The following is a 20,320-nucleotide window of genomic DNA, read 5'->3' as shown; positions in this document are numbered from 1 at the left end:
GAGAAGGGAGCATGGGATAATGGAGAACAAAATAGCTTTGGAGTTAGAAAAATCTGAGTTCAAGTCCTTCTCACACATACTGGTTGGTTGATACTGGGAAGCTATTTTGACTTTTCAGTGTTTCAGAAAACTAAATCAACACTGTTAAGTTTCAGAACAGGTGGCAATATATCATGGGTCAGGTGGAATTTCTTTTCTTGGTGATGTCCGCACCAATAAAATCACAGGCCTTGTATACAGAGTGAAATGAATAGAACTATGAGAACAATTTGTGTAATAACATTATAAAGAAAAGGCATTGGACAAGTAATCAAAAGACCTATATACAGCCTGGCTCTGCTACTTCTTAACCTGGAGTAAGTCATTACTTGTCTGAGCCTTGGTTTTCTTCTCTGTACAACTACAACCTTCTTAAGGGCAGGGACCATAATTTATTTACCTAGCACATGTCCTGAACAACAATGTGCTTGATAAATGGTTCTTGAATGATGGATATCTGGAGAAAATATTTGCTATATCTTCCTCACAGGACTCTTCAATAATCAATCAATTATTAAGAAACTTGTTTTTTTGGGGTACTTTGCTAAGTGCTGGAGACATGGAGAAAACTGAAGTAATCTCTGACCATGTCATCAGGGTACTTACATTCTCTTTAAGGAAACAGAATGTTTGCATATAACTATATACAAAATAGATAAAAAGTAATTTGAATATGTTAGGCACTTGCTATTTGAGGGATCAAGAAACACTGTTAGAAAATTGGGCTTGAATTGGTCTTTTGGTTTTTCAGTCATTTGAACCCCATTCTTGAAAGAATCTAGGAAGTTTGAGGTACAAATGAAGCCCAGTATATGAAATTTTGATATTTTGAAATAGAAAAGCTTCTTAATGTAGAAATAAAGGCCTTATTTTCAAATCATGTTTCACAAGTATAAATAGTATCATTAGTTGTATTTTTCTGAGTATTTCTATGTCTTTTGCAAATTAAAACATTTCTCTTTGTATTGGGGGAAAAAAAGACATGTTTATATAGTAAAAGAGTAATCATGGTGAAGAGAAGAATAGATATTAAATTCACTTTGATTCATTTCAATTTGTTGAGCTCTGAGGAATTCAGTCCAACACATATTTATTCCATAGAAGACTATCGTGCTAAAGTCTAATGAACAAAATCTGAAAAATTCTCACAAAATTTAATATATAAACTTTTATTTGCATATTAATTTGAAGATAATTAAGAATTTAACAAGTATGCTATTCTGTTCTATTTAATCAGTGTAATATCTGGTGTTACTTTTGCAGAGATGAGAAAGGAGAACAGAGTCAAAAGGAAAAACTGGTATTATCTGAAGACTGTGAACTTATTACAGTAATTGATGTGATTCCTGGCAGATTTGAAGTCACTACTCAACATATTTACTTCCATGATGGGAGCATTGAAAAAGAAGATGGTGAGTTCTTGGAATTGGTTCTCCACTTCTCTTAATTTCTTATACCAGTTCAGTGATAAAATATTTAGCTTGTTTCTAATGGAAATAGAGAATATAAACAAACAAAAACAAAACTAGACACAATGAGCCTCATCACTTTAGGTGGTGCTTTGAAAGGAACAACAAAAATTTCATGTTTTCTTCCCAAGAACTATGTTAAGATATTTGAATTGGTAGAGGATGCTAGGAGCAGAGTCTTAAAATAGAATCTTGATCGTCTCCTTGTTGTGTAATTGGTTATCCTATATCCAATGATGTTGAGTTCTAAACTAAATCCATATCCTGTATAGGAATTAAGTTTAACATGGTAAATTAATTTAAAGCAAAAATATTCCAAAAATTAATATTCAAAGTGATGGCGATTCTCTATTCTCATTGTGAAACAGTAGGATATCTGTAGTTTTATTTATTTATTTATTTATTTTGAACAAGGAAATGATTTAAATATGTGCAAATATTGGTAAAATTTGTTTTTATGCAAACTGATTTTTTCTTTCTCTTGCCTTACCTTTGTCAGAATCTATAAAAATAACATTCTAAATAGCAAGAGTGGTACTTTAATCATAATAGTTCCTCTCTCTGAAGGAATAGGTTATGATTTCAAGTGGTCTCACCCTCAAATTCGAGAAATCCACCTCCGACGGTACAACCTGAGAAGGTCGGCCTTGGAGATTTTTCTCATTGATCAATCCAACTACTTTCTCAATTTCAAAAAGGAGGTATGTAAAGAGTATGGCAGGGGTGTGTAGATTAATGTGCTTTCTTAACTATTCATTTCTAATTGATTTTGTATTTCACTGTTTTAAGTAGATCAAAACACAGCAGATGATCAAGAATCTTTACTCTCAACACCAAGAAATGGGGTTTTAATTGTGCAGATTTTAAATATATTGTTTATTGAGGAAAAAGAGGTGTGGAAACTATCAGATGCCTCAATTTAATGTTGCCTAGAATTGTCCATAATTTCTGTGGCACAAATAAATTCTTAGGTGACTGTTGATTTGCAATAGAACACAACCAAAGGCTGTATATTTTTAACCTTATAAGACTATCTTAATGTTAAATACTTTAATGTCCATAGAAGAAAGATAAACCAAGCGTAAAAAAACTTAGTAATAGTTAATTCCCATTTCATCTTTACTGTCTACTTTCCAACCCCATGATGAGCTGGCCACCTACTGGTAAGTGGAAGCAAGAGAGAATAGAAACAGATTGACTTGGTATGGATTTGAGAGGATCCTTGTTTAGACAATTTATCATGATTGCATTTTAAAATATTTATAAATTTATGACTTAATTATCTTTATTAGAAAGCTACAAAGTTTGATAATGTCTTTTCACTATCGGTAATATAGCTCGTTTCTTTATCACAGAGATGTATAGATCACTTCCTGACTTCTGGTAGACCAATCATTTTCAGTGAATGATTAAACAACAGCAATATATAATACATAATAAACATTAAGTATCTACTGTGTGCCAAGTACTATGTTAATTGCTGGCATGAAAATAAGAAAAAGACAGTTCCTACCCCTTAATGAACTTGTAATCCAAAGCGGGAAGACAGTTCACAAAAGGAAACTGAAAAGGAATCAGGGGCAGAAGGTGGTGGAGAGCACCTGAAAATACAGAAGATGACTGAGATTTTGAATAAAAGGAGACCGTGGGAGTTTTTTCTCTTTCCTGCAGGCTTCCAATCAGAGGGGCAGTTGGAGATATAAGATCAGAGATCAAGAAGGATTTTAGGACTGTACTTGTAGATCTAAGAATCTTAAGCATAGAGTTAATAATTGATTACATGGAAGTTGATGACATTACCAAGTTAAATAATATAATGGGGAAAGGAGAGACAGAGGATTCCTGATGGAGCCCTGAGGGACACTTTTGATTACCAGATATGATCTGGAGGAAGATCTACTTAAGGAAACTGAGAAAACAGTCATATGGATAGAAGGAAAACTAGGAGTCATAAAATAATAAAGAAGATGAAGAAACTAGTTAGGTTGCTGAGAGTTTAAGGATGAGCAGTTTGAAAGGCTAAAAGATTTGGCAATTAAAAGATTTGTCAGCTAACTTAGAGAGAGTAGTTTCTGGTAAATGATGAGTACAGTATAATATATATATAGATCAGTAAAGTAAATTTAGGCTTCTTAAGGATTCTTGCTTTTATTTCTGGTGGTTATCTGATCTTGAATAGTTATAAACTGTCTTATAGACTTGCTCATATGATTCAGCCAATTAGTTGGTGCCTCTTTGTTGATATTTTATTGGATGAGTTCATGTAAATGTTGCCCATGATTGATCTTTTTGATTCCATTTTTAGATCTTAGCCATTTTACTGATTTCATATAAAGAAAAGCTACTTTATTATTGCTTAGGGAGGTGATGTCTCCATGTTTCAGAAATATTTCTTAAAAATGTTTAACTCTTGTTACGTTTTAAGAAAAAGTCTGCCTAGTCCCTATTTTTTTTTTTTTTAATGAGGAAGTCTATTTATTAATTAGACCCTCCTAAGAGTATTTTGTTATTTTTTCTTGTTAGAACCCTGGGAGTTGTGGGGTAGGTATGTTATCTCCAGCTTATAAATAGGAGTCATTAAGGTTAAAAGATTTGTTTATTGTGGTGGAGAGCTAGGTAGCAAGAGAAGCAGGACTTGAAGTTAATTGAAAATTTTCCTAAGTAAAATTTTATTGTCTAATTCTATTATTATAGGTCAGAAATAAAGTGTACAGTCGACTCATATCATTTCATTCTCCAAATATTCATGGAACCAGATCACCACAGGAGTTATTTAAAGCATCAGGATTGACACAGGTAAAATACCTTTTTCAGCAGGTTTTGTATTGGTGGCACATATCACTAGTTTTTGCATAAAGCAATTGTTAGAATTGCATGAATGCTTTATAGATGCTGATGCTTAGAAATTAAATTCTGAAGGGGTTAAGGTGATGAAAATTTACGGTGAAATCCTATGAAATTTGGAGTGGAAAAGCAATTGAATATATTATGGCATTGGGACAAATATGAGAATACTTGGCCTGTCAAGCAAAGGCATAGGTATTAAGGAATGTATTCGTACTATCCCAAGAAATGTTAGTTTAAACGATTTTAATATTAATCTTTCTTACATGATATAGAAATGGGTCAACAGAGAAATTTCAAATTTTGACTACCTCATACAATTAAATACAATGGCAGGAAGAACCTATAATGACCTTGCCCAGTATCCTGTGGTAAGTTACATGTATCTTATATTTCTTATGCCTTTTTAATGTTTGAGAAATAAAAATATCTATATATCCTCTCTTTCAAGTGGAACTCTTGATGAAAAAAAATCTAGCAGATTATGATTCTTCTTTTCAAGTTTATACATTTCCTTATTTTCCCCACAGTTTTCTTTTCCAGCCATTCTATTTTAATATTTTATTTTTTTTCCTTTCTACTGGCCTCTAACCTATGGATGGCCAGAGCTGCACAAAGCAGTCCAGAGACAGGAGAGTCAGGACACAAGCAGAAGTTTAATTAATTTCAGAATGCGGAAAATAATATTTGCAAAAGAAAGTGCCTCTCTCCCTTCTGCCCCTTCAGAAGCAGGGCTTATCTTACTGGGGGAAAGGTAGAGTTTATTACTGGGCTGGACCATGACATAATCTTGTTTAGGTCTTGAGTTACTGTTCCCATGGGGGAACACTAGGATTATTGTTATGCTAAGCTCAGGGCTCCAAAATATTTTGACATTCCCAATTACATGTGAAAAGCAGTTTTAACTTTTTTTTTTTCTAAATTTTAAGTTTCTATGCCTAAAAGGCCATAAAATTATATACACCCTTTGATCTGACAATACCACTACTAGGTCTGTGTTCCAAAAGCGGTTTAAAAAAAATGAAAAAAGAATCTATAGGTATAGAAATATTTATAGAAGCATTTTTCAAATGGCAGAGAATTGGAAATTGTGGAGATGTCCATTCATTGGAGAATGACTGACTATGTTGTGGTACATGAATGTAATGGAATACTCTTATGCTGTAAGAAATTATGATGAGCAGAGGATCTCAGAAAAACCTGGAAAGATTTTCACACCTGGAAAATGAAATGAGTAGAACTAGAGATCATTGTACATAGTAACAGTAGTGTAGTAAGGTGATTGACTGCAGACGACAAAGCAATTCTCAGAAATGCAGTGATCAAAGGCAATTCTAAAAGATTTAAGAAAAATGCTATCCATCCTCAAAGAAAGAATTGATGGTATCCATCAATAAAGAAAAACTTTATTTTTCTTGTTTTTTGTTTGTTTGTTTTTTTGATTTTTTTTTATTTTATATAACATTAATAATATTGTAATACTCATATTTAAAAACCAATATTAAAAATGGTTTTTAAGAGAAAAAAATACTAAATTAAAAAATAGTTTCAAATTCTTTCCCTCTTTAATACCCTTCATTGAGAAGGTAAGCAATTTGACATAGGTTATACATGTGTGATTACATAAAATACATTTCCATATAAGTCATTATATGAAGAAGACATAGACCCCCCAAAAAAACCAAGTAAAAAAAGTATCTTTGATCTATATTCGGACACAGTCAGTTCTTTCTCTGGCAATGGACAGTATTTTTCATCATAAATCCTTCAGAATTGTCTTAGATCATTGTATGACTTAGACTAGCTTAAGTTATTCATAGTAGATCATCATATAGTAATGTTACTGTTATTGTGTACAATATTCTTCTGACTGTTCATTTCATTTTGCATCAGTTCATGTAAATCTTTCCATATTTTTCCTATGAGAATCCTGCTTATCATTTCTTATGGCACAATAATATTCTATCATAATCATATATAACAACTTGTTCCACCATTCCCCAATTGATGGAAATCCCTCAGTTTCCAATTCTTTGCCACCAGAAAAGCGCTGCTTTAAATATTTTTGTACATATAGGTCTTTTTTTCTTTTTTGTTTTTTAACTCTTTGAGATGTAGACCTAGTAGCATTACTTCTTGGTCTAAGAGTAGGTATGATTTTATATAACCCTTTGATTTGAGCAGCTAGGTGGTGTAGTGGTTAGAGCATCAGCCCTGAATCAGGAGAACCTGAGTTCAAAGTTGGCCTCAGACACCTAACGCATCCTATCTGTGTGACCCTGGGTAAGTCACTTAACCCAATTGCCTCAGCAAAAAAATAAAAATTTAAAAATTAAAAAAAAAAGAAAGAACCCTTTGATCATACTTCCATGTTTCCTCTATAATGGTCAGATCATTCATACCCACCAACATTCATTAATGTTTTTAATTTTATCAATTTCTTCCAACACTTGTCATTTTTCCTTTTCTGTCCTATTAGTTAGTCTGATAGGTGAGGATTGGTACATTAGAGTTGTTTTAATTTGCATTTCTCTAAATTTTCATGACTATAGATAGTTTTGATTATTTTGAAAATTGCTTGTTAATACTTTTAACCATTTATCAATTGAGGAATGGCTCCTACTTGTATAAAATTGACTTAGTTGTTTATGTAATTGAGAAATGATGTCTATATCTATAAAAAAAAATTTCACACGACTGATTATCAACTGTATATTTCTCTTCATCTTATTTATATCTTATTTTCTCTCTCCCTTCATCTTGTCCATTTTCAAAAGTTTTTTGCTTCTGACTTTTACTTCCCCCAATCTGCCCTCCCCTCAACCTTTTCCATTTCTCCTTCTACACTTCACTGAGTGTATATTATTCCTTCTGAGCCAATTCCAATAATAATAAAGTTCATGCATCCTCCTCTCTTCTTCCCTCTCTTGTTTTGGATTTTTTTAGGTCAGATGATTTATCCCATTCTATCTTTCTCATCCCCCTTCTCCCAGTGCCCTTCTCTTTCTTATCCTTAATTTGATTCTTTTAGATAATCATTCCCATTATATTCAACTCATACCTGTGCCCTTTATCTATGTACCCTCCTTCTAACTGCCTTAATAATGAGAAAGTATTTAAATATCTATACCCCCTGTAGGAATGTAAATAATTTAATCCTATTGAATCCCTTCTGGATTTATCTTTTCTGTTTACCTTTTATACTTCCCTTGAATCTTGTATTTGAAAGTCATATTTTCTATTTGGCTCTGGTCTTTTCATCAGGAAAAGCTTCAAAGTCCTCTGTTTCATTGAATATCCATTTTTATCCTGTAAATATTGTACTTTGTTTTGCTGGGTAGATAATTCTTGGTAATCCTAGCTTTTTCCCCCTCTAGAATGTCATATTCCAAGCCCTCCAGTCCTTTGATATAGAAGCAGCTGAATCTTTTGTTATTCTTTACTATATTTGAATTGTTTTCTTCTAATTGCTGGCAATATTATTTTTTCCCTTTACCTGGGTGCTCTGAATTTAGCTATACTGTTCCTGAGAATTTTCATTTTGAGATTTCTTTCAGGAGGTAGTCATTAGATTCTTTCATTTTCTGTCTTACCCTCTAGTTCTAATATATCAGGGTAAAGCCTATCCAATTCTAATTTTTAAAAATTATTTTCTTCATTGAGCTTTTGTACCTCCTTTTCCATTTGACCAATTCTGTTTGGTAAGGAGTTCATTAGATTTGTATACCTCTTTTTCCATTTGGCCAATTCTGCTGTTGAATTTTCACATGTAGGTGTTTTGATAGTGTTGTCCTCTTCCAAGTTTCTGTTTGAATCTTCCCTTTTTCCATAGTAGTATTCTGTGTTCAGAGTTTGGGTTTGTTTAGGGGTTTTTTTGGCTCATTTTCTAGTCAATTTTGTGAGTTAAACTATGCTCTTGGGGTACAGGGAGCACTGTCCCAAGCGTCTTGCAGTGGAGGCCAGGGGCATGGTCATTAGCTTTCTATGCTTTGGGCTTTGAGACTGGTGGCTTTCTCAGTATGCTATAGTTTCCCAGCACAGTTGCACTTATGTTCCTGATGTTCTGGGTCTGGCATTTTACCACCACCTGCACTGGGCTACACTTCCCTTATACCCAAGTAAGAAAGATTTTGTCTGAAGTCCTCCTAAGTAATCTTGTACTGGAAAAATATTTCATGCTGTCTTTTTCTGAATTCTGTTGCTCCAGAATTTATTTAGAAACTTGATTTAATGTTGTTTGGAGAGAAATAGATTACTTCCTGACTTCTCTCTGCCATCATGGCTCTACCCCTTTTTCATTCCAATGCTGCTTTTTAAGGAGTTCTCTTCAGTGAATTTTTGTATATCTTTTTCCATTTGACTAAGTCTGCTTTTCAAGATATTCTTCTTTTCAGTGGATTTTCATGTCCCTTTTACCATTTTAATCTATTCTGTTTATAAAGTGTTTTTATATGCCTCCCTTACCAAGCTGTTAACTCCTATTTCAGGATTTTTTTGCATCATTCTCATTTCTCTTCCCAATTTTTCCTCTGCTGCTCTTGATTTTTAAATTCCTCTTCTATGGCCTGGATGTAGCTTTGAGGTTTTGGATGTAGCAATTTTGACTTTCATGTCTTCTTCTGAGTTTGTGTTTTGATCTTTTGTGTTACCATAGTAACTTTCTATAATCCGGATCTTTTTTTTTCTTATTGTGTGCTCATTTTCCATCTTCTTTCTTCTTTTTCTCTTTTCTTTTTTTTTAAATAGCAGAAAATCAGTACAAAACCTGGCCCATAGCATTTAATAAATGGTTGTTGAATGAATAAAAAGCACAGAATAACAACCAAAAAAACCCCATAAACACAAAATTAAGTTTAACAAGACAAACCACCACTAATAATCCATGATCCTTGGCATGTTTTAATAAGAGTATTAAGTATTTTTTAACTTCCAGTGGGTTATCTAGTTTGCTACATTTCATGTTCAAATGTATGTACTTTTTTATTTTATTATAGCTTTTTATTTACAAGATATATGCATAGGTAATTTTTCAGCATTGACAGTTGCAAATCCTTTTGTTCCAACTTTTTCTCTCCTTCCTCCCACACCTTCCCCAGATTTTCCATCTTATTTCATGACTTTTAACTATGCTAAAGTAAGACACTGCTTTCAGAGTGGAGGGGACCATGCTTTGCAACCACCTTAAAAAAATGTACAGTCATATTAATATTGTGAAAGCTTTTTTTCTTCCTTCTTTATTGAAATCCCTTCCCCAGGGATATTACAGGAAATGAAGTTTTCCAATATTAGAGAACTGAATTAATAGATCTTTATTTTATTTACAATACTAGAAAATGAGACATTTCTTGAAGTTGAAGTTACCTTTTTTGTTGTTGGTGGTTTTTGGTGAGGCAATTGGAGTTAAGTGACTTGCCCAGGGTCACATAGTTTATAAGTGTTAAGTATCTGAGACCAGATTTGAACTCAGGTCCTCCTGATTCCAAGGCTGGCATTCTATCTTCTTCCCCATGTAGCTGCCCACTAAAATTACCTTTTTCATAGATATTTGTCATTGTATGTCAATGTACTGTTTCTTTGGAAAGAAAAATAGTTATGAATTTTGATTCTCTAGTTTCCTTGGATTCTGCGGGATTATACTTCGGAAGATTTAGATCTCAATAACCCAGCTGTATTCCGAGACCTCTCTAAGCCCATTGGGGCAGTAAATGATAAGAATGCCAAAGATGTGCAAGGAAAGTAAGTGTATCTTTTTTTTTAAATATAAAAGTTTATTTCTATCAGGAGGACATGTATCTTTCTTCTTTTGAGTAATTTATCCATGGTAAGTATTAAATGAAGTATAAGGAGTAGTATTTCTGGGAACTTTCATTCAGCACTTTGAAGCTATAGGATGAAAAGTAGGAGCTTCTTGAACATTTTCTTCTTATGCCTTTTTTGATAATTTTATTTAAGAAATCACTTTTACTTAGTGCCAGAAAAATAACTTTTTTTTTTTTTAGTAGTAATTCTAACTGGAAGATTCAGTTGTACCTCTCACCACTTACATATAGCTGTATAATGTGCTGATCTGCACTGGTGTAGGGAATTTCCTATCTGGGAGTATTCTATAACAGTGAAATCATAAGTCTAGTCTCATTTCTTTTCCAGTTCCTAATTTGTTGAATTTTAAGGTTATCACAGAGCTTTATGTGCATCTTTTCATTTGATCCTCAGAATAACCCTATGAAATAATTCTTACAGATTTCCATTTTGCAGTTGAGGAAATTGAAGTATATGGAGCTTAAATTAAGTTGTCCAGTCTCATTACAGTTAATCTAGGAGACTTAACAAACCTGTTGCAATAACTATAGGGCTTAAAGGAATTTTGCAAACTCTGCTACTCTACTAGAACTTAGAATTGAGTTGAAGGAGACCTGTGAGATCATTTAGTCCAGACTTTCATATTACAGATGAGGAAACTGAGACTCAGAAAAGGAATGGATCTTGTTCAAGGTTACATAGTTATTTATTTTGTAGAGTCAACATTTGAATCTTAGTTGTTAAGTAAGGTCCTACCTGAGTGTTTTTCTTTCAACTTGCTGAGAAGTGTCTGATGTCTTCATCCAGAGGCAAATTTTGTAATTTTTAGTAAAACATTTTGATGTAAACTTTTGAAGGTCAGAAACATTTTGGACACTTCACTTAATGTTGCTTTTACTAAATTAAATTTTATTATATAAGTTTTTTATATTTATTGTTCCTAATGATATTTGCATAAAGTGTTCCCTTTTCCTAATAGGCAGCAAAGTGGTGCAATGTATGGAGCACCAGGCCTAGAGTTAGGAAAACCTGATTTCAAATTTAGACTCAGACGTTAATTACCTGTGTGATCATGGACAAGTCACTGATCCTTTGTTTGCTCAGTTTCTTCAAATGTAAAATGGGAATAATAATAGCATATATCTCAAAGGGTTGTTATGAGGATCAAATGAAATAATATTTGTAAAGCAACTTAGCACAGTGCCTGAAACATAGTAGGTACTGTGTAAATGCTAGTTATTAATATGATTGTTATTATTTAGATTCACTATTATAAGAAAATTCCCATAATTAACTGTAAGAACCTGTCTTTCTCAGATATGAAAACTTTGAGGATCCACTGGGGATTGTTGACAAGTTTCACTATGGTACTCACTATTCAAATCCTGCTGGTGTTATGCATTATCTCATTCGTGTAGAACCCTTCACAACCCTCCATATCCAACTTCAGAGTGGCAGGTATGTTGTGAGAAAATTATGTATCTTTACTACCAATCTTTGTTTTTTCGGGGAGAAAATGGTTACAAATAGGACAAAGTGATTTTCATTTTCTTGTCTCAGATAGCATTCCAGTGTCAGTGTCAATGTCAGTCCAGTCTAAAATTGTTCTAGCTAATACAGTTCATACCAAAAGCAGCCTAATTTGTGCAAATAATTTTAAGCAGATCTTTACCTGTATCACCTCACTGTATCTTTTTGATAAATAGCAAATCCAAATAGTCTTTCAGTGATTTAGAGGTAGATTCTGGGATTTTGCCTAATCTATTTCTCTGCTAGCCTTAGTACATTAAGAGGACTAGGAAAAAGTGGAATAAATAAAATATCGTTACCTTGTAGAAATTAGCTTAAGTAAATTTTTATTGCTTTGATATTGAGATAACATTCTCAGCTACCTTCTTTCTTTAAAAAGAAAATAGTTTATTTAGTATTTTTGTCCAAATACATGTAAAAATAATTTTTAACATTAAATTTTTAAAATTTTGAATTCCAAATCCTCTCCCTCCTAAATGAGAAAGCAAGCAATATTATGATATAGGTTATACATACTTAGTCATACAAAACATATTTCTACATTATTCATGTTGTGAAAGAAAATATAGAACAAAAAAACAAAAAAAAGGGAAAAAATTTTAATAATAACTTTTTATTTTCAAAATAGATATGCAAAGATAGTTTTCAACATTCACCCTTGCAAAACCTTTTGTACCAGATTTTTCTTCCTGCTTTCCCCCAATCCCTCCCCTAGACAGTAATAATTCAATATATGTTGAACATGTGCAATTCTACTATACATATTTCCACATTTGTCATGTTGCACAAGAAAAATTAGATCAAAAAGGAAAAACATTAAAAAAAAAAAGCAAGGAAACAATAACAAAAGTGATGAAAATTCTTTGTTGTGATCCACACTCAGTCCCCACAGCCCTCTCTCTGAGTGCAGATGGTTCTCTAAATCACAAGTCTATTGGAATTGACCTGAATCACCACATTAGTGTACTGATCACAGTTGATCATCACATGATCTTGTTGTTGCTATGTACAATGTTCTCTTGGTTCTACTCACTTCACTTAGCATCAATTCATGTAAGTCTCTCCAGGCTTCTTTGAAATCATCCTGTTGGTTATTTCTTACCAAACAATAATATTCCATAACATTCATATGCCATAACTTATTCAGCCATTCCCAACTAGTGGGCATCCACTTAGTAGGAAATTTTTTTTAAAAAAGTATTTTTCAGTCTACATTCAGATTCCATCAGTTTTTCTCTTTGGGAATGGATTGCATTTTTCATCATGAATCCTTCAGAATTGTCTTGGTATTGTATAGTTGAGAATAGCTATCACTCATAGCTGATCATTGTACATTATTGCTTTTATTATGTACTTTTTTCTTCTGGTGCTACTCACTTTACTTTGCATCAGTTCTTAAAAGTCTATCAAGATTTTTTTGAGAGCAGCTTGCTCATCATTTCTTATAATAGCATAACAGTATTCCATCACAATCATATACCCTAACTTGTTCATTCTCCATTGATGGGTATCCCTCCAATTTTTAATTCATTTCCACCACTTAGAAGAGCTGAAATAAAATATTTTTGTATATTTAGATACTTTCCCTTTTTGTTTTCTATCTTTTTAGTATACAGACCTAATAGTGGTATTGCTAGATCAAAGGGTATACACAGTTTAATAACTTTTTGGGCACAGTTCCAAATTGCTTTCCAGAATGGTTAGATCAGTTCCCTCTGAGCCATTTCCAATGACGTAGGATTTAAATACTCCTTCCCACCAACTTCATTTTTTCTCCACTTTAAAATTTCTTTTGAGTCTCTTTTGGGTCAGATAATTTACCCCATTCTACTTCTCTTATCCTTTTCCTAAAATCTTTCTCTTTCTCATTTCTTAATTTGATTTCTTTAGATAATCATTCCCATTATATTCAACTCACACCTGTGCCCCTTGTCTAGATACCCTCTTTATAACTAATAATGAGAAAGTGTTTTAAGAGTTACAAGTATCATTTTGCCCAGTAGGAATGTAAACAATTTAATCCTATTAAATCCCTTCTGGATTTCTTTTCTGTTTATCGTTTTCTCTCTCCTTTTTTTCCTCCTTTTTGAGGCAATTGGGGTTAAATGATTTGCCCAGGGTCACACAGCTAGGAGTATTAAGTGTCTGAGACCAGAATTGAACTCAGGTCCTCCTGATTTCAGGGCTGGTGCTCTAACTACTACACTACTAGTTACCCTGCAATAGATCTTTCTTATCAACTTTCTCAGTTGTCTTGGGCTGGAAAATTGTTTCACCCTGTCTTTTTGTGGGTTCTGCCACTTTAAATTTTGAGGCATTATTTAAAAGTTATTTTGAGGGGAATTTGGGAGAGCTCAGTTGAGTCTCTACCATTTTTCTGCCATTTTGTCTCTGCTTCATGATTACCATACTTCTTATCTCTTCTTAATGATCCTAAAAACTCAAATTTTTATCTAAATCTTCTTACTTTATTATAATCTTAATAATGAATGACTAATTGCCTATTTTTATCTCTGAACCCCACTTTCTTTTTCCTCTTACAGTACTGAATTGGGTTTCTAAGCTTAGTTCCAAACACTTATCTAGATTGTATTCAGAATCTCTTTCCAAGTGTTTTCTTGTTCTCTCTCCTTTTATTTTTGATGTTGTTGAGTCATTTCAGTAATATCCAACCCTCTGTGACTCCATTTGGATTTTTTTCTGGAGTGGTTTGCCATTTCCTTCTACAGGAAGGGCATTTTTTTTTTTTAACAGATTTTTACAGATGAAGAATTGAGATAGACAAAGTAAAGTTATTTGCTGGAGATTGCACAGCTAGTTAGTGTCTGAGGACAGATTTGGCCTCAAGTCCTCCTGACTTCAGGGATGGTTCTCTATCCACTGTGCCACTTGGTTGCCCTCTTCTTTTATCTATCAATCATTTGTTTCTTTAATTGGGTAACTATACAAAACAATCATAATTGAGTTATCTTCTAGAATATGACAAAAAGGGAATAATAATTTATCCAAATATTTTATTTTATAAGCCTCTATTTAGCACTCAGTCTTTGTATCTCAAGAGTCCCTAAAAATTAAGTCTCTTTCAAATGTATCCTTCGAAGTTTCATCTTGTATCCTTCTTTTCACTTTCTCTCTCTTAGATTGCTAGGTGGTATAGTTGATAGAATTGTAGATTTAGGAAGCCCTGAATTCAAATTTGGCCTCAGTCACTTACTAGCTGTATCCACTAATCAAGTCATTTAACATCTGTTTGCCTCAGCTTCACAAGTTTAAAATGGGTATAAGAGCATCTACCTTGCAGGCTTGTTGTGAGGATTAAATGAGATAATATTTGTAATGTGCCTGGCACATTGCAGATGCTGTATAAGTTCTAGGTATTTATGTGTCTCCTCTTTCTGGATGATCTCATCAATTCCCATGATATTAGTTCTTATCTTTGTATACATGATTACTAAATTAAATTATCTCCTAAGTCCCATTGCTACATCATTAGTTGCTTATTAGATGTCTCCATTTGTATGGCCTATGGCTATCTACAGCTTAACATGTCCCAAATAGAATCATTATCTTTCCAACTCTCATCACTTTTTCTGTTGATGGTAACTTTTGTCCTTCCAGTAATCCATTCTTAACCTTATAATATTCCTGCCTCTTTGTCTCCCTTACTTTCTGTAACCATCCATTTGCTAGAATTTGCTCTTTTTACTTCCATAACATTTTTTTTCCATATTGCCTTGTTATAGTCCAGGATGTTTTCAGAATTTTTAACACCATAATTAGTCAGGGTTTCTGTCCCCCTTCAATCAAAAAAATAAGCATGGAAAAATGTGTAATGAAACTAGCTACAAACATATCCCCTTTCTTTTATAGAGCACAATCTTCTCTAAGCTTTAGAGAATCCTGAAAGATTAAATGAGAAGAAAAAAATTAACTTCTGCCCCTTCTTTAACAAGCAAGAGCTTGAAGGACCTGCTGGATTATATTTCTAATCCAGCCTACCTTTCTGTATGCTCTAAAATGTCCAAAAAGAAAATCAATGTATCAGATGGTACGTAGCCCAACCACAAAGGAAACTAGTTACAAAACTGCTTATTTGCTTCCATCTTCACTTCTGTGGATGTGGATTTTTGAAAATTTTCAAGTGGGACAGATGAATTCAAAATGCATAGCAGATCTATTCACCAATTTAAATTAACATTATTGGCTTATTTTTCAAATCTGTTTACATGTGTATTTGAAAGATGAGATCATCTGTTTCTTTAAAATATAAATAAAAATGAAAAAATTAGAAAATTATGGATTTAAGAATTCTGCTCACATCTAATGAATGTAATTAACGAGACTGTTTTATTTTGCTCTGTGTTTCAAGTCAATAATATACTTGTTTAAACACTTAGATGCATGGTTTCCAAAAAGTTCTCAATATTAACTAATGTTTTCTAGTGACTTTTAGTTTACCAAAGATGCTTATTTTCTTTGGAAAATGCTTCTTCAGAGTATATTCTAATAAATGCTTATTTATTCAGATTTTTGTCTCATATGATTTACTTTTGAAATATTTTAATTATGTTGACTTAATAATGAAAATTCATAGAATTGATTAAGGAAACAAGAAAGATAAAGAAGGCAAATCATAAAGAAAACCATTTTCTTAGACATAAGTATAGACCAGAAGCAAAGAAAAAAGGTTTCAGACTTTTTTTTAAACATCGTTTTTAATGTTTTGAATAAGGTGGTGTTAAAGTGGTGTTCTCTCCATCCTTATACACAGGTTTGATTGTGCAGATCGACAGTTCCATTCTATCCCTGCTACCTGGCAGGCCCTCATGGATAATCCATATGATGTGAAAGAGCTTATTCCTGAGTTCTTCTACTTTCCAGAGTTCTTGGAAAATCAAAATCGTAAGATTTCACAAATTAAAAAGTTAAGATTTTGGCCCCTTTTGAACATAGTAGCAAAGAGTCTGAGGTGTTTTTGACCAGGAAAAATATTCCTTTCCTGAACATTTTGTCAACTGAAACCTCATTCTTTCTATGACTTATTTTTGGAGAAGCTAATAAAATCCATGCTTGTGTCTTATCTCCTAGCACAATGCTATAAGTAGCACAAGTTAGGTTGTTTGAACTTGGTGAGAGAGATCATTGTTTAGGTGACATTATCTGAGAATATGAGTAAAGATATCTGCTTCTTTCTCTTGATACTCTTTCCATGCCTTGAATAGGCGTGGGAAAAAGAGAGCACATAGAATATCTGTACAAAATAAAGATTGTGGACAAGTACGAGGACATTCAGGATTATAATTTTAGAAATTCACTGTATTTTTTTTTTTTTTAATAAAATTAATTTGTAAGATGAGATGGGTTTGGGCTTGAGGCATAGTGTTGTAGAAAGAGTGTTAGAACAGACTTCAGGAATCTTAGGCTCTAATAGTATTTTTAAAATAATTTATATTTATATAGTCCTTTATTATCCTTAGTGTTTTGACAAGCATTGGCTCATTTGATTCTCCTTAGAGATGGCTTTGGTAGGATGATTTCTGAAAGTCTTTGAGTTTGTAACAAAGTACCAAAAAGAATTTGTTGAGTGAGTTACATGCCTTAGCCATCAGAAGAAATCCATTTCTCTTATTTTTAATAAAAGAAAGAACACTTAAGGAAAATACTATTAGTAATATTAGTTTGAAGCATCAACATGAGAACTTACATTATTTTATCCTTAGAAAGATGAGAATCAGAGCTTCCAGATATTTCTACATTCATTTTTTTCATCAGTCTAATTCATCAGATTTCTAATTTATTTCATAACTCTTAGTTATTTCAGCCTTTTTAAATAGTGAAATAACTAATTTATAATTTGATTTATGTAATAGCCACAGTTTTCATATTAGTCAGTTTCTAAAATGGAATCCATTTAAGAAAAATATTTTTCTTTGTTGAATATGTTGTTAGGACAAAATGCATTCTGGGTTAGTTCTAAAGAAACTAGTTTTCTATTGACTCACTACTCACTTTATACCAATGAGAAAAAAACAAAACAAAACAACCCAGTATCATATTTATATCTCAAGAATGGGACTTATTTTTCTTTACTGACATTCCGTTTTAATTACTTTATTTTTCTCTGCTATCTATAATAGATTTTAATTTAGGGCGCCTACAAATCTCTAAAGAATTAGTAAATGATGTGGTTCTCCCCAAATGGGCTAAGTCTGCTGAAGATTTCATCTATAAACATAGGAAAGCCCTGGTAAGAATTCTCTGAATGTTATTAACCTTTTTGGTCCAATATATGTCTAAAGGTGTATTCTTATTAATAAATTTCTTGAGGGCAGAGGTGTTTTTGTTTTTGTTTTTCTTTTTATATCTGTAGTGCCTTGTAAATTGTTATGAAGTATAGTAAGTGCTCATAAATGGCTTGTTGAATTAAGTCAGATTCTCATTGTCTCATTTGGGGATCTTTATAGGATAACAGAACTGAAGTATAATCACACAAACAGTCTTCAAAAAACAACTTCTATATAATTATTTTCATGTCTCCTCCTTTGCTTTTATCCAGAGGATCTTGAAATACAAAGATATGCCAGTTAGCTTTTGAGAAAATGTCATTTTCCTAAAAGGGTATTTTTTTTTTTTAGGACAGCTCTAGCATTTAGCATAATGCAGAAGTTTAATGGTTGATTTTCTAGTTATTCCTGAGTAATAAGATTATGGTGATCCATTGATTGCTTGTAATAATTTCCCATGTATTGAACATGCTTTCCATGGAAAGTGTGATGTCATCATTGTGAGTACTTCATTCACAGGTACTGATCAGAACCTACTTATACTCTCTGTTCCTGTCTGATCCTTATCCATATCTTCTTATAACTCGTTTTCCTTCCAGGGGATCTATCTCATGTGCTGGGGGTCTTACCTCATAATTCCTTGAAAGAATTTGTTGAATTTGGTACTCTTGTATGAAATCATATTCTGTGACTTAGCAATTGGCTTAAGGGAGAATGGCCAAAAAAAAATGTTGGAAAATCAGGTTCAGGAGGAAGAGGTGCAGTAGATTAAAGGCAGCTAAAGAAGCCTCAATCTTAAATATTGCAAATATTTTTTTCAGGAAGCCAAGAAAAGCACATAAGTATATACAGAATGTATACAAATTGAATAAAAGGTAAATTTGGGATGGGTGTACAATCAGTCACCAAAAGAAAGCTTTGTATAAAAGGGAGCAAATGAGCTGTTTTATAAAAAACTATGGATTCTAAGAGGTGGAAGTGGGCAGGGAATACATACAGGCATGGAGGCCAGCGTGATCATGGATCATGAAATATGAGGAAGACATATGGAAAAATATTGCACAGATGGGTTTTCAGAACAGTCAGTCAGGAAGCATTTATTAAATGCCTACTATGTGCCAGGCTTTGTGCTAAGTGTGCTAAGAGAGGTGGTTACAAAGAAAGGCAAAAAGCAGACTTTACTTTCAAGGATCTCACAGTCTGATAGGGGAGGCAAGATATAAGTAACTATGCACAAACAAGATAGAGAAAGGATTAATTGGGGATAGTCTAACAGGGAAACTGAGATTAAGGAGGAAAAACTTATAAAAGTTCTTGTAGAGATGAGACCTTAGCTAAGCCTTGACAGAAGCAACTCCAGGAGGTGGAGAGGAGGAGGGAGAGAGATCTAAGCATGGGGGAGAGCCAGAGAAGATTCCTGGAATTGAAAGATGGTGAAGAGTGTGAGAAACAGTAGGGGAGTGGAACAGGGAAAGGAATAAAAAGACTCCTGAATAGATAAGCTGGGGCCAGGGCTTAAAGGGCTTTACAAGTCAAACACAGGATTTTATATTTGGTCAGAGGGTTACGGGGGCTATTGCAATTGGTCGAATAGGATCAGAGGAGAGGAAAAGGTAGGTAACACATTTAGACTTGTGCTTTAGGAAGATCCAGATATGGGTCAGAAAGGGAGGAGACTAAAAGCCAGGAAACCCATCAGCAAGCTTCTGCAGCAGTCTAGGGGAGAGGTGATGGGGGCCTGCAGGCTTCAGGGGTTGGTAGTGTCAGAATAGAGAGGGTAGGATGTTTCCCAGATTGATGCTGAAGTAGGAAAGGACAGGAACTTGATGGTATTGTAGCTATTGATCTTTTCTTTCCTTTCCCACTTCACCCACATCATTCTGGATAGACAAGATTTCATCATATCTTTATTTCCCAAGCCTTTCTTTTTTGATTTAATAAGAGGGGATTTGTCTAACCCATGTAAAAGTTGTGATTGTAACATATTAAGAGTCACAAATGGGTATTTTCATCTTGATTTCTAAATTTGATGTATAGTTTTATTTATAAAGTGGAAAATATTTATGGTTAATACAAGTTATTCCTGTCTTAGGAGTCAGAGTATGTTTCTGCTCATCTTCACGAATGGATAGATCTGATTTTTGGCTATAAACAAAGGGGTCCAGAAGCAGTAGAAGCACTCAACGTTTTCTACTATTGTAGTTATGAAGGTATAAATTTTAATACTTTCTTTTTTTGTGATATGAATGACTGGAAGCATTATTTGAAAAAGTTCTGAATGTATTTTGATTTTATATTTGAACTTAACATTAACTTTGTAACCTAATGTACAAAAATGTGATTTTTACTTTTGTT

At 33.1% G+C, this 20,320-nt stretch overlaps 1 protein-coding gene across 1 annotated transcript in view; it reads left to right on the top strand.

Annotated features, from left to right (window-relative positions):
• The window catches only part of NBEAL1 (neurobeachin like 1), a 199,154-nt gene that overhangs the window by 150,906 nt on the left and 27,928 nt on the right, over positions 1–20,320 (top strand). Inside the window, exons 36-44 of the mRNA XM_051983755.1 lie at positions 1,303–1,451; positions 2,076–2,209; positions 4,203–4,304; positions 4,628–4,723; positions 9,964–10,088; positions 11,469–11,609; positions 16,453–16,583; positions 17,819–17,928; positions 20,058–20,175. Of these exons, the coding sequence (XP_051839715.1) occupies positions 1,303–1,451; positions 2,076–2,209; positions 4,203–4,304; positions 4,628–4,723; positions 9,964–10,088; positions 11,469–11,609; positions 16,453–16,583; positions 17,819–17,928; positions 20,058–20,175 (1,106 nt within the window). The remainder of the gene's footprint in view (positions 1–1,302; positions 1,452–2,075; positions 2,210–4,202; positions 4,305–4,627; positions 4,724–9,963; positions 10,089–11,468; positions 11,610–16,452; positions 16,584–17,818; positions 17,929–20,057; positions 20,176–20,320) is intronic.

The sequence above is a fragment of the Antechinus flavipes genome, chromosome 3, assembly GCF_016432865.1.
Source record: "Antechinus flavipes isolate AdamAnt ecotype Samford, QLD, Australia chromosome 3, AdamAnt_v2, whole genome shotgun sequence".
NCBI classification, from domain to species: domain Eukaryota; kingdom Metazoa; phylum Chordata; class Mammalia; order Dasyuromorphia; family Dasyuridae; genus Antechinus; species Antechinus flavipes.
Note: the sequence above shows the minus strand (reverse complement) of the source record. Positions and strands in the feature narration are given on the sequence as shown.